Source organism: Capricornis sumatraensis, chromosome 1 (genome assembly GCF_032405125.1).
Source record: "Capricornis sumatraensis isolate serow.1 chromosome 1, serow.2, whole genome shotgun sequence".
NCBI lineage: Eukaryota > Metazoa > Chordata > Mammalia > Artiodactyla > Bovidae > Capricornis > Capricornis sumatraensis.
In genome coordinates, this window is record NC_091069.1 from 217,207,823 (window position 1) to 217,221,858 (window position 14,036).

Consider the following 14,036-nt stretch of genomic DNA (forward strand, 5'->3'; position numbering starts at 1 on the left):
GTTTTTTCAAAAGAGTTTTAAAACCTTTTAAGTTTAGTTTGTCCCCATCTCCATCTGCTTCCTTCTGAGAGACGTAACAGGGCTAAGGGCTGGTTTCAGGGAAAGATGGACAGATGAGAAGCTGTTAAGACAGTTCTGTTACCCAGTGAGCAGACTACCCTAGCTGTTAGGGCAGGTGACGGCTGTGGCAAGAGTTGTGGATGTGCTCGTTTCTGCGGCCCCTGGCTGGGCTGAGCATGAGGCAGGCTCAGGACTGAAATGTGGCCTTTAGGGATGGGATGGTCACCACAGCCACCAACCCCACCCCTCTCCAAGACTCCCAGAACATCACTCTCTTCCCCTCCTGCTGCCCTCACAGGCTTCCTGGGTACTTCAGGCACCATCCAGGCTTGGCACTCCCTGCAGGGGAGAAAGTGGGGGTGGATGCTCCTGAAACCACTATTAGGGAGAGGTGATCCTGGAATTCTGAACCTATTTGTCTTCAGTGTGGCAAACATTCATTGATTCAATAGGCATTTCTAGAGTTGATTAAGGGCCATGGAGTCCTAGGAACTGGAAAATCAATGGAGAAGCAAGAAAGACACAGGTCTCTGACCTCAGGGGAGACTAGCAATTATACTACCTAAGTGCTGTGATGGAGAGAGGACTGTAGGATACTAGGAGAGCAGAAAAGAGGGGCTTGGCATACTGCAGACTGACAATAAATATTTGTAGGGAAAAAAAGTGAATACATGGCTGCTCCATTTCAAGCCAGTTATAGGGAAGGCTTTCATGCTTAGACCTGGGAACCCAGTTGCCAAGTGTAACACTGCTTGGGTCTTAAAACACACTGTCCACAGACACAAACCGTCCCAAGAAATAAGCGTGGAGGAGACTGTTAATAAGAAGAGGACATTCCTGGATCCACATACTGTGAAAGTTCTGTGGCTTCTTTTGCCTTTGTGCCCATTTCTCCTCTCCCCCCTTCCCTGTATCGGGGCTGTCATGCAACTCAGCCCTGAGGCAATGAAGGACAGAGGTGGGCGGGCGGCGTGTAGCCAGGACACTGCCGGGGACATCCTCAAAGGCAGCAGGAGACTCCCTGGAGCTGGGTGGCAGGGGCTGCAGTACTTGCCTGAATGGCACCGAGGTTTTCAATGAGCTGCTCAGGAGTGGATGATCCCAGGAGAACGGAACTCACACCCTCGTTTCTCAGGCACCACGCTGGAAGAGAGAGCACCGGGTCAGGAAGGCAAAGCACTTCTGACTGTTGATGAGTTTGCAAACACCATCTGCAGCTTCCTCTGTCTCAACCAAAACGTGTTAACTTTGTGGGAGGATGGAGGTGCACTCCGGGATTAAGAGCCTCAGCAGCGCCCCCTGTCGTGTGGAGGACTTGGTAGAATCCGTGCATGTGAACTGTGGCCTTAGGCCTCCTCTGCCCCACTGGGCATCCAGTCCAGGAACACAGCCCTGTTCCTGAAGACACCTGACACAGCTCATGGCTGGACGTCCGGATTCCTGTTCCCACTGTCTTTCCATCTCATTCATGCTGCCACTTTCCCCTCATCTGTTATGTGGAGTCCTTGTAGACTTTGGGTATCTGATCTGGATCCTTCGTTTCCACTGACCTGTCAGCCCTGTCTGGACTCCCTCTCTTCCCGACATGAGATTCGTGGAGATCGTCTCTCTTGCTAACCCTCTAACCCCTCACTCCGCCTTTACCTGTAGCAGCCTCTACCCTTAAACCCCTATTCAATCTTGGCCCTGTCGCCTTCAGCAGATGACCCAGCCTCCTACTTAGTGCAGAAACTTGAATCCCTCAGGTAGGATATCCCTTAATTCCCCATTAGCCTACGGACCCAAGTACACACACACACAGACACACACACACACACACACACACACCCCTCCAGTTTCAGAGGCTATGGGGTCATGTCTGTTCAAAGCCAAACTGTGCTGATCCCACTCCTTTTTCCTTTTCTTGGACTTGATTAGATTCGCTATTCTCTTCCTGTTTTGTTCTCATGGATTTTTGATTTCTTACTGTTCTCCTCTTTATCAAGAAAACATAATCAAATTTCTCTCATTCTAAAATAAGCCTCTGGACTTGCCTGGTGGTCCGGTGGTTAAGAATCCGCCTGCCAACACACGGGATGTGGGTTTGATCCCTGGTCTAGCTTCCTGTCTCCTCACTCCCTGCCTTGACATTTGTGTGTCAGCAGCACTATCTGTGAATCCTCTCCATCCCCAAATATCATGCTCTGTTTCTCCTCCAGCCCTTGGCTTAAGCGGTCCCCTTGGTCTGGAATGTGCCTTTGCCTCATTAATATCTACTTCATCATTTGGAATTCCTCATGGGCACAGCCTTCTCCCAAAGTCCTTCCCTGAGTCCCAGGCTGGGTTTGGCACCCCTACATGTTACCTCCCTCCTCCCACCGCTACAATGCCCTTCTCAGTTGGGCTTCCCAGGTAGCTCAAATGGTAAAGAATACGCCTGCAATGCAGGAGACACGGGTTTGATCCCTGGGTTGGGAAGATCCCCTGGAGAAGGGAATGGCAACCCACTCCAGTATTCTTGCCTGGAGAATTCCATGGACAGAAGAGACTGGCGGACTACACAGTCCATGGGGACACAGAGTCAGACATAACTGAGTGACTAACACATTTTATCATCACACTGTGTTAAAATTATCCATTACTTTCTTGACTTGTCCACCAGAGTGTGAGATGTGTGTTATTTGCAGCACCCAGCCCAGCACCTGCACAGAGTAGGTGCTTATTAGATGTTGGTTGAGTAAATGGGGGGCGTGAATAATTGATGGGCATCCCTTAAGAGCTCTCCTCCCTCTGTTTGCTCAGGCTGTGCTACCCACTGATGCTGTTAAGCTGTTACCATGCTCAGACCTTTTAAGGCAATCACTAAATCCTTCCACATGGGCAAAATAATGCCTGATGAAGGCAACAAGCCAAGTGATCCCAGGCTTTTTTTTTTTTTGGCTGCTTTATTTCCTGCTTTGCACTTAGAACTCTTTTTTGGCACTTGTGGAAGTTCTGAGCAGGGCACTGGGAAAATTATTGCCCATAAACTACTTGATGTCAGCAACAGCTGATTCCCCTGTGGGCAGCCAGGCGTAGGAGAAATCACTGGGCAGGGCTGGCCAACACCAGGGGTAACAGATGATTCTGGATAATCAGCATCTAATCAGGGGTCACCTACAGGCGCATCCAGAGTGCCTCTTTATGAACAGAGTGTGCATGCTGGCTCCTGTGCAGATGTGAGACGTGGGAACCAGCCCACAGTTGGGCTCAAGTAGCTTGTTTTCTGCCAGAGGATCTCCCCTTCCCCCACACTTCTACTAGATCAAATGTAAGATGCCTGGAAATAATTTCCCTCTTGGTTTGAGAGTTCTGTGGTTAAAAACAAAACTACTTGTTTACAAAGAAAAGAAAAAAAATGACAGGCAAGAAAGACACCTGGGGGCACAGACGGAGGAAAAGGAAAAAAAGTATGTTTTAACTTAGACTCTGTAAAGAGTCATGTACATCTGACATTTAGTGAAAGTCTAAATGTTGTAAAGATTTTCTCTTTAGAAAGACAGTATTCTTCTGTCTCTTTCAGAGCTCTATTCAATACTCACTTCCATGTTACCACCTAACAACCATATTTATGGCTATGGTTTAAGAACAGGTGTTTTTCTTTGTGCCTATACCTCTGACCATATATGATGGCTAAGAGTGGACACAGTTTTAGCACAGGGTGTCTAATTCTTTGCAAAACCATCATCATCTTCATTCTCATCTTCACTAGTTACTTACTGAGCCTACTCTGCTTTACATACATAATTTCCTTTTACTCAACACATTTGCAAGATATATACTATTATACCCATTTTGCAGATGATAAAACTGATACCAAGTTAAATAACTTGCTTATGGTCAATAGCTAATACCTGTTGCTGCATTCATTAAAGCTCTAGGGATGCTAACTAATCACATTAAATATAATCTGTATTTTAGAAGAGAGGGTTAAAGCAATAGTCATACATATACTCAGGTAAATGGTCTTCCCCCCCTAAAGCCTCCTTCCATTTCCATCTTTCTGTGACTACTGCCAACTATGATCCTCCTGCCTTCTAATATCAGAAGGGTCAAGCATTTAACAAATATTCTGTTATTTTATTTGCACAAAACTTATCTTGAGCTTTTTATCTCATTGGTTCACTGTATGTGATTTATCCCAATTCCTGCTAGTACTCCTTGTGAATTTTTTCTAGAATCTACACCCATTTTATTCTCTTCTCACAGCTACCACATGAATTTTTTTCAGCCTCTTCTCCATTTGTAAAGGGGTGATGCTGCTGCTAAGTCACTCCAGTCATGTCCAACTCTGTGCGACCCCATAGACGGCAGCCCACCAGGCTCCCCCATCCCTGGGATTCTCCAGGCAAGAACACTGGAGTGGGTTGCCATTTCCTTCTTCAAAGCATGAAAGTGAAAAGTGAAAGTGAAGTCGCTCAGTCGTATCCAGCTCTTAGCGACCCCATGGACTGCAGCCTACCAGGCTCCTCCATCCATGGGATTTTCCAGGCAAGAGTACTGGAGTGGGGTGCCACTGCCTTCTCCGGTAAAGGGGTGATAACAGTAGGTAGACTCCATTAACGTCTGTGATGGAGGACTAGGTCTAGGACCCGTATATACTTTGTGGGATTGTTCTGACAACTACCAAGATGAAGAGCATAAAGAGCTTATCGCAGAGCCTGGCAGATACTCCTCAGCAAGGGAACTGAAAACCTAGCTTTTCTGTTTAATCCACAGTCTCTCACCACTTGCGGCTATTGAACATCAGAAATGTGTTTAGCCTGAATTGACATGTTCTATAGGTACAAAATGCACTCTGGATTTTGCAGGAAAGTGTGTGAAATATTATTATAAAAAATATAATAAGCTTTTTATATTTATTACATGTTAAAATGATAATATTTTGGCCATATCGTATTAAATGTGGTCCATTTAAAAATTAATTTCATCTATTTCTCTTTTACTTTTTTAACATGGCTCCTGGAAATTTAAAAGTTAAACAAATGATGCACATTGTATTTCTCTGGGACTGTTCTGATGCAATGTGGTTTTCAGTTGTCACCAGTGACCGTAACCTTTCATTGACTCTATAGTGTCAGAAGAATCATCTTCACGGCCCTCAGAAGTTTTGAGACGCTGCTCCCCTAAGATAGGCTTTCCATGTGGCAGTGACTTGGCCTCAGTCACAGCTCTGCTCCTCAGCCTCTCACCAGCCCTGCCTTAGCTTCAATAGGGAAGGAAAATTGAGCCACAAGCAGTGGATGTCACCACATAGTTCAGGGATGCTCACCCTTGACACTGTGAGGATGTGTGCGTTTTCACTGACGCTCATGTTCTTGTTTAAACTGTCTTATAAGGGAAAGGAGAGGAAGTGAGAAAAGTGTTTCAGCATGTGGAACACTCGGAGGAACTCTACAAAACCTCATTTTCAATAGAATTAACCGGGAGTGTTTGCTTCAGAGATTGTCTGCCCCTACACTAGGTATTTTACCATGTGAGAGATGTGAATCAATAATAGAGAATGCTTTCACTCTTTGTGACCCAGCAGGGCCTCCCTCCCCAGTGACTCTCTCACCCACGGCGAGCTGAGGTAGCGTGCATCCCAGGCGCTCTGCGATCGGGGAAAGATCTTTCAGCTTGTTTTGCTGTTTTCTCCCTTCTTCACTCACAATTCTTTCCTTCAACCACTGGTAGCACTAGAGATAAGAAGAACATTTCAGTGTTAATATCTGGTAAGGGTTTGATGCAAAGACTGTCAACTCTGTTAAATATAAGAGCCTTGTGGTGAATCCCGGAGTCTTCTTGGCCCTGACCTTTCTGTTTGATACAAACAAGGACACCTATGTCTTCGTGCAAAGAAATGTTCCCCGTGGTCTCGCACCTTATTTATTGATTCAAGACAGATTGAGTTTGTCTAAAGCTCACCATTCAAATTCATTGACATGTACAAAAGTTGTTAAAATCCTGACATATAATCAATTATATCCTGTCTGGAAAAGATGGTTCTTATTGTGATAGCCCTTAGAATGTAGGTGGGTAGTTGAGGGGGAAGGTATTTACATTTCACCAAGGTCTATTATGTTTCTTTTTTTGTGCAGAAAATTGGATGCCAAGCTTTCTGCTCAAAGGAAGTCATTATGTTACATTCTTGCTGTAGCTGTCTTTCTCCCTCTTGCCTTCAATTTACTCCTAGTCTCTCCTGTATTCTTTTAATGCAGTTTTATCCTTAGCTTTCTCCACTCCTTTCTAGAAGCACATGTGAATAGTATAACTGATAGGTACCAGTACATTTTTAAAGTGGATAAAGTGGATAAAAACCTTCCCAAATGTGTATTACATTTTTGTATAATGTTTGAAACTTAAAAAGGCAAGGATGCTTATAAAGGTAAATGGGAAACTAATCTTTAAAACCTATAAGACGAGGCTGACTCTGAGGTAGCCTATAAAGTGTGCCTAATTTCCTAAATGTAAGGAAAGAAATCTTTTAGAACTTCTCAATGCCCTATTTTCCAGAAGGTTCTGCTCTTACTATGAAACACGGAGCAACAGACTCTTATGTACAAAACTAGCACTGCACAGCAACACCCAAAGGAAAAGAATATTTGTAAGAATGTTAGTCTGTTTTAGTGACAATAATAAGAACGGTCCCCTGTGTGGCAAAGTGGACTTCCTCCATTGTGTGTGTTGTGACATAGTTGCCACCACAGACCTTTTCCGTCTCAAAGGCAGCAGAAAGCTGGGCAGTCATCACCAAATCTCCACCCACGTGATTTCAGTAGGCTGCTGGCTTTCACGTATTTTTTTCATCATTACAAGACAGTATTTCCAAAGAAAAAGGCAACCGCATTGTTTTGTTGTGATTTCTGGAATGATTTTGCAGATATGAAATGAAGAAAGAACAAGCACACCCAGTTTTGTTCTCCTAGATCTCAGAGGCTTATGGTCTGGCTCCTTACGTGAAGTTTACTTAGCAAAATGGCCAAGAGTTTTCCCAGTCTCAGCTCCAAAGACCTCAGCTTCTTCCAAGAGCAAGCACAGCCTGGGGGCATCTTCTGGAGATGATGGCTGGTGCCAGCAGTGATGAGGTGGACAGTTAAGAGCAATCAACACTTCCCCGGCAGCATGCTGGGTACATCAGAAAGTCCCTGAACTTACTTTCTACTGTCCTCAAAGGGAAAAATATCAACCATCCTCATTTCAATCTCATAACATCTTTCTAGGGACCAGTATGTCTGTTATTCAAATGAAAAGAAAAAAAAAAAGCTTGAAAACCAATAGCCAAAAGCCTCTTGAGTTATTGCTTTTTACTACTAGGACAGTTCCTCAGGTTTCAGTATATACCACACACATAAAGAATAACTGACTGATTTATCAATCTTATGAAATTCCAGTTTTTTAAATCTTATTATCAGCAACACATTTTTATTCTTAGGATTGAGTTATAAGTTGGATGTGTGTGTTGAGTGTGTGTGCATGTGTGACTGTAATGTTTGCATTACATACACACTCCATAATGAGAGGAAGATTTCTGTTTTAAATTTAATTTCTTTTTTTTATTTTTGGCTGTGCTGGGTCTTTGTTGCTGTGTACAGGCTTCTCATTGTGGTGGCTTCTCTTATCGTGGAGCACGGGCTCTAGAATGTGGGACTTCAGTAGCTGTGGCATGTGGACTCAGTAATTTCAGCTCCTGGGCTCTGGAGCACAGGTTCAGTAGTTACAGCCCATGGGCTTAGTTGCCATGTGGCATGTGTGATCTTTCTGGACCAGGGATCGAACCTGTGTCTCCTGCAATGGCGGGCAGATTCTTTACCACTGAGCCACCATGGAAGCTCTGAGAGGAAGATTTCTAAAAATAACAAATACCAAACATTCATTTATTGAGTACTTTTCTCTCTACCCTCAACATAAATCTTGCTCTAATCACTGGGAAACATAAGCAGGTTAGGGTTTTGTAAAAGTAGATGCATAGTATTTACACTGCTTCCCTCATACCAAAGGAAACAAATGTGTTTTGGAAATATATAGTTTTAACGGTTTTACAAATGGGAAAATGTTTGCATAGGGAGGAGATGAAGCTTAACTAAAATTTCAATTACATATGGAAGTGAACCAGTGTTTTTGGTAAGAAGATTGACCAGAGGTGTGGTTATGTGCAATAAAAAACCCAGTTTGTGGACGGCAGGCAGTAGTCCATGAATCAAAAGATGAACTTTCGTCTCCCACTCCTATTATATTGCTTAATCCTATTCGTCCAGTGATTTGATTACATGCTGATTGTTCTTTCTAACTAAGTGGAAGGCAGGGATGGCTTCTTGTTCGTGTCAGCATCTCTGGTCTTGACACAGTGGTTGACACAGAGGAGGGGCTCAGCCAATATGGCGATGAGAAAAGGATCTGAGAAACCAGGATTCCACACAGTAACAATAGTTGTCTTCAATTTTTCAGATTGAACGCAGACACTTCCTCCTTAATGCAGTATGACTCGACTGGCAGCCCTATGTGTATCCACGGTGCTTGTGGATTCCACATAGTTTCATAATTCACCCCTTCTCAGGTCTGTCTCCAGTAAGTCCGAGTTACTCCTTAGGGTTGAGACTGTCTCATTCATTCTCCTCAGCACAGGGCTCAGCACTGACTAGACACTCAGTAAATATTTGCCAAAGGAACAACTGAATGAGCTTTCTTCTCAATAGATTACTGAGCTATTACTTTTATACAAAAGTCACAAAATTCTTTAAAATATCCTAAAGCCTGTTTCTTTGCCGTCTTGTAATGCTGTGGCCATTATCTCTGTGACTGACATTTTACAGGTAACCATAACAGGATGGGAACAGCCTGTGAGATACACCCCAAACACCCTGGTTGGCTGTCAGTTAATCCCAGCCTGGAACTTGGGCAGCAACTGTAAAGTCACGGACAGAATCAGTCACATTTCATTACTGGGCCTAATTTAGCATTCAAGATCATTGACTATTTCTAGGTAAACAATTGAAGTCTTTGGCTCAAAAGAGCAGCAAAGTCTTCATTATTGACGTAAAAATGTCTAGGTAAAATGCTGGTGGCTAAAATTTTTCCTTCTGAAATTGCACCATAATGTGAAAATATCCTTAGGTTCTTAATGTGAACACCTGGAGTTCTCGGGCTGTCCCTCTCCCCATTCCTTTGCTCCACCTATGTTTTCATGTTCCTCTTTCCCTTTGACAAAAAGGTATATATTTTTCTGTTTTTTCTATAATGTATTTTCCTAATAATAGGGAAGAACTGTCCATAAATCTTATTGCACTTTTCATTTGTATTTAAACTTTTTATTTAAAAGCTGCTCACTTGGTCTCTGATAGTTCAGTTGGTAAAGAATCCGCCTGCAATGCAGGAGACCCCGGTTCCATTCCTGGGTTGGGAAGATCCACTGGAGAAGGGATAGGCTACCCACTCCAGTATTCTTGGGCTTCCCTTGTGGCTCAGCTGGTAAAGAATCCGCCTGCAATGTGGGAGACCTGGGTTCGATCCCTGGGTTGGGAAGATCCCCTGGAGAAGGGAAAGGCTACCCACTCCAGTATTCTGGCCTGGAGAATCCCATATAGTCCATGGGGTTGCAAAGAGTCGGACACGACTGAGCAACTTTCCCTTCACTTCACTTCACTTCACCTGGTCTCTTGATCAGACATTGTTGATCCTTGGTTATGGCTTATTGTATTCATTCAAGAAACAATTGTTGAGTACCTATCATGTGCCAGGCTCTGTGGTGAGTTATGTGAGTAAGTTTCAGTTTCTATCCTAAAGGTATTCATGAATCATTGTCTGATAACTTGAGAAGTGTTTTGTAGTTGGGGTAACCCCTCAGTGATTTGCTCAGAAGCTATGTTTGTACTGCTTCTTTATGGGAAATATCCCACCATCAGTGCAAGCCATGAACTAGGCACAGCACCTTGTCCTTTGGGCCCCTGTCACTGGTCTACTAGGTTGCCATATGACCCAAGCTTGGCCAGTCTTCTCTGTACCGAAGCTGTTAAAGAAAATTCTCTTTTCTCTCAGGTTATATACCTTTAAGGATGTAAGCCTGGCAGTCGCTAGCTTTCTTGTTCCTGGGCTCATGAAGAAGACCCATTTGTAGTACCAGAAAATGACATGTGTGGAGAGAAACAGAGGAGATGGAGAATCCTGACAATGGGCAAATCTATGGATAGAGTCACCCCTGAGGCCACCCCATTCCATCTTTCCCAGGGAGTGTCTGTCTGTGTGTTCCCTTCTTTGATTAAATAAAGTTGAACTGCATTTTGTTGCTTGCAGTCAGAGGATTCCAAGACTCTGTAAGAAGTATTTGTGGAATGTTAGAGGAAGATACCAATAACTGAAGTTTTGCAAAGTAAGGACAGGCTTCACAGAGTGAAGACAACCAAGCTTTGTCTTTAGAGATGGCTTTCCACAGCCAGATAAAAAGAAGGGCATTTCTGGGAGGCAAAAATAAGTATAGCGCATTTGGGTGAAAAAATGAACTAATATGATTTGGGGAGAGACAAGAATGGAAAAATGGGCTCAATTAAGACTCCAAGAGTATTTCCTTGAACACTTTTCTGTGGGTTTTTAGGTTTTGTCATGTATTCAATATTGGGAAGTCATTAAGGATTTAGGGCAGGGTTATGATATAGTCAGATTAATCTTTTAGAAAGATATTTGGTCACATAATTAATATGGATAGTAGATAATTGGTGGGTAGTTGAAAAAGAGGGGTGAATCAGAGAGTCTAGATGGGAGGTTATTGTGGCAAACCAGGAAAGAAATGATGATGATCTAAACAAGGGTGGTGCAAGGGAAGGACCACTGAGGTCAGGATGTGGACTGGATAAGACTTAGGGAGGAGAGGCAGACTGAGATAATGCCTTGGCTTCAGACTGGGATGACCAAGGGATGGGTGGAGGCACTGTTCACTGAGGATTCTCGGCAGGTTTTGGGGAGTGTGGAAAGCCATGTGGCAGTGTCTAATAGACACGAAGAAGTAGTCGTGTTCAGCTCAGCAGTGAAGTCAGTGCCGATGACACTGATTTAGAAGTCTTTGAACAGTGGTGGGCCACGTGCAGCCTCCAAGAAAGCCACATGGGTAGTATTATTTCTAAAAGATAGGTATTTTTTTTAATACTCAGTTTATTTATCCTAACAGTTCAATGTTTACAACTGAAATAAAATATTAGCATCTTTATTTTATTGGTGTAACTTAAAATAGCCAGTGTGAAATACCAACCATTCTATTTTGGGGGAAGGTGAAAGTTGCCATCTTATTTATCTATTTGCCTAGCTCTTCTTTTTTTTTTTAAGAGAATCATATTATATTTGTGAACTGCGAATAACAAAACAAAACAGAGGTCCAAGGGGGCTAAAGTCCCAGCTGTAATTTACACACAAAGTGTATGGTGAAAGCAGTCACAATATACAAAAATGTGACAGGTTATCCAGATGTTTTAAAAAAACAGAGCCTGTCATAAGAATGTCCAATCTTTTCCTGTAGGTTTCTGAGGAGACCGTTGCTGCTGCTGCTGCTGCTAAGTCACTTCAGTCGTGTCCAACTCTGTGCGACCCCATAGACAGCAGCCCACCAGGCTCTGCCGCCCCTGGGATTCTCCAGGCAAGAACACTGGTATGGGTTGCCATTTCCTTCTCCAGTGCATAAAAGTGAAACGTGAAAGTGAAGTCACTCAGTCATGTCCGACTATTAGTGACCCCATGGTCTGCAGCCTACCAGGCTCCTCCATCCATGGAATTTGCCAGGCAAGAGTACTGGAGTGGGGTGCAATTTCCAATTGCCCTCCTGCTGATAAGAAGCAGCTTGCCAACAACACCCATATATTTCTTACCAAGCGAGTCTACTTGGGATTACGGATAACCCGAGAGCTCTCTATTACATTCACTGGTCTGAAAATAACTCATAACCCAACTGTTCTTCCAAGTCCTTTACCAGTTTCTCAAGCTTTCTATCAAAGGAAAGTTGGAATGTATTGCTTCTTGTTGTCAACAGGCATTTCAAAAAGAGGGTAATTAACCAAAATCAAGAGTTCTTTGGTCGAGTTAGTAACAGGCTTCTCCTTTGTTCTAAATCCCTTCATAATCCCTTTTTTCCCAATTTTTCCAGTATGGCCTGGATTTTACAAACCGCCTCTTTCCCGGCCTGCCAGGCGGAGTCCTGCCCCCCAGTTTCAATTGAATCCAGTTCCAGAAGTTCCTTGATTAGCATTTCTTCCAGAAGCCAGTAGGCTTTGTCTGTCTTTTTTCCTATGAACTCTTCTACTTCTTGCTCAAGATACTGGACCTTCTCCAGCACATATGTGATTTTTTTAATGCTTGGGGGAGTCCCTTCATCTGAAGATAAACACTCTTCAGCAAGATGATTACCCTGGTCTTGAGTGCTGGGATGTTCGTGGGTGGCATTACCGTAGAGATGAGGCTCGGCAGTATACTGGACCTGGGAATCCAAAAGCGCCGACCTGTCATCGTTCACTGATGAGGACTCCTATACTGATGGACACTGCAAGGAAAGCTGTGCTGGCTCATGCCTTGATCTGGTTGGCCGTAGGTGTAGGAGCAGTCCTTAGGCTGTGGGAGTGGCGGTGAAGGAGGTGGCTGAGGAGACCCCTGCTGGGCCACGATGAAGTGCTTTCGTTCGTGTAGAGACTCCCCGGTGATCCTGAGGGCACAGCTGAAGGCCAGAGGTATTGGGTTCCCATTCCATAAGCCCCCGGAGGCGCCCATGAGTCCTCCTGGGGTCGTATGGGTGGTCCTGGTTTTGGAACACTACGATTACCATCCCCATAAGGGTAATGGGGTACGTTCATTCCAGGGTTCTGTGGAGCAGGATATCCTGGAACCTGGCCCCCTAAGAGGGGGTGCTTCAGTCTGGCAGTCCTGCTGGGGTGCATCCAACGGGAGACTGGGGTTGGGCTGTTGCCAGCTGAACGGTAAGTGCTTGGAACCTCTGTGGAGTAATTGGTCTGAGCATACCCAGCTGTGAAATAGGCCCCAGGGTATGAGGCAGTATTTGTCCCCGGGCCAGTGGGGTATGGTGGGCTATATACCCCATTTGTATCAGAATTCACACTCTGGCTTTGCATTTCTGGTCTTACAGGCTGTGTACTTGGGTAAGGAGCCCCATGTCGGGCAGCAGAATTCCAACAGTTAGAACTGCAACTAGGACATGGTGGCTGCTCCCGGTGGCCTCCGCCAGCACAACCCGGCTCTGACCAGGCGCCTCCAGACTCGTAGTAACCATCGCCTCCTCCGCCTTCCCCCGGCCAGGTGGTCTCGGCTGGGCCGCCCCCGCGCCCCCGCCTGGAAATGGGAGGCTGGGGAGGCTCGGGGCGCGGCGGGTAGATGGGCGGAGGCAGGGCCACCAGCACATCTCCACCCCCAGGCCCGCAGTAGCGGCCATAAGACGGGCTGTCCTTGGGGCCGTAGCCCGAGCGCCTCAAGGCCGACATGCTTCACTTTTTTAAAAATTGTTTTTACTATTAGAATTCTCGCTCACTCTTAAGGTTGAGATATATATATAAACACACACACACACACACATATAACATTATTATTAGTGACATTAATTTTGCTTTAGTTACTCAAGTGGCTTTTCTAAGTGTACATATATTAGTCAAGAAAGCACTTAGGCTGATGAATTAAGAAGTGTGCTTTGTGACTGGCTTCCTTTTACCTTTGGAGACGCTTTAATGCTTATTGTTAAGGATGCTTCAATAAATGCTAAAAAGTCAACAGGAAATATTTTTTGAGTTGGTTTTGGGCTTAGCTACCTTCAAATATTCTGCAACTCCTTCCCCCCTCCCCCCTTTAGTTAGTGCATTTTAAGCAGGTTTTCAGCTATTTGTAAGCTTTTCTCAAACAGTGATGGAGATCAGTCAATCATATACTCCAAATACAGTGCTGCTACTTCTTCCTCATTTGAAAACATTAATTTGAAGGGAAACAAACATGCTTTTAGGGAG

At 44.4% G+C, this 14,036-nt stretch overlaps 1 protein-coding gene and 1 pseudogene across 5 annotated transcripts in view; both read right to left on the minus strand.

Annotated features, from left to right (window-relative positions):
* KCNAB1 (potassium voltage-gated channel subfamily A regulatory beta subunit 1) overlaps positions 1-14,036 on the minus strand; it is a 458,084-nt gene that overhangs the window by 5,643 nt on the left and 438,405 nt on the right. For all 5 annotated transcript variants that reach the window (XM_068992310.1, XM_068992110.1, XM_068992193.1 and 2 more), the window contains 2 exons: positions 5,636-5,756; positions 1,115-1,203 (listed from right to left, as the gene is read on the minus strand). In XM_068992310.1, the coding sequence (XP_068848411.1) occupies positions 1,115-1,203; positions 5,636-5,756 (210 nt within the window). The remainder of the gene's footprint in view (positions 1-1,114; positions 1,204-5,635; positions 5,757-14,036) is intronic.
* Positions 12,152-13,523, minus strand: LOC138092410 (BAG family molecular chaperone regulator 4-like; annotated as a pseudogene).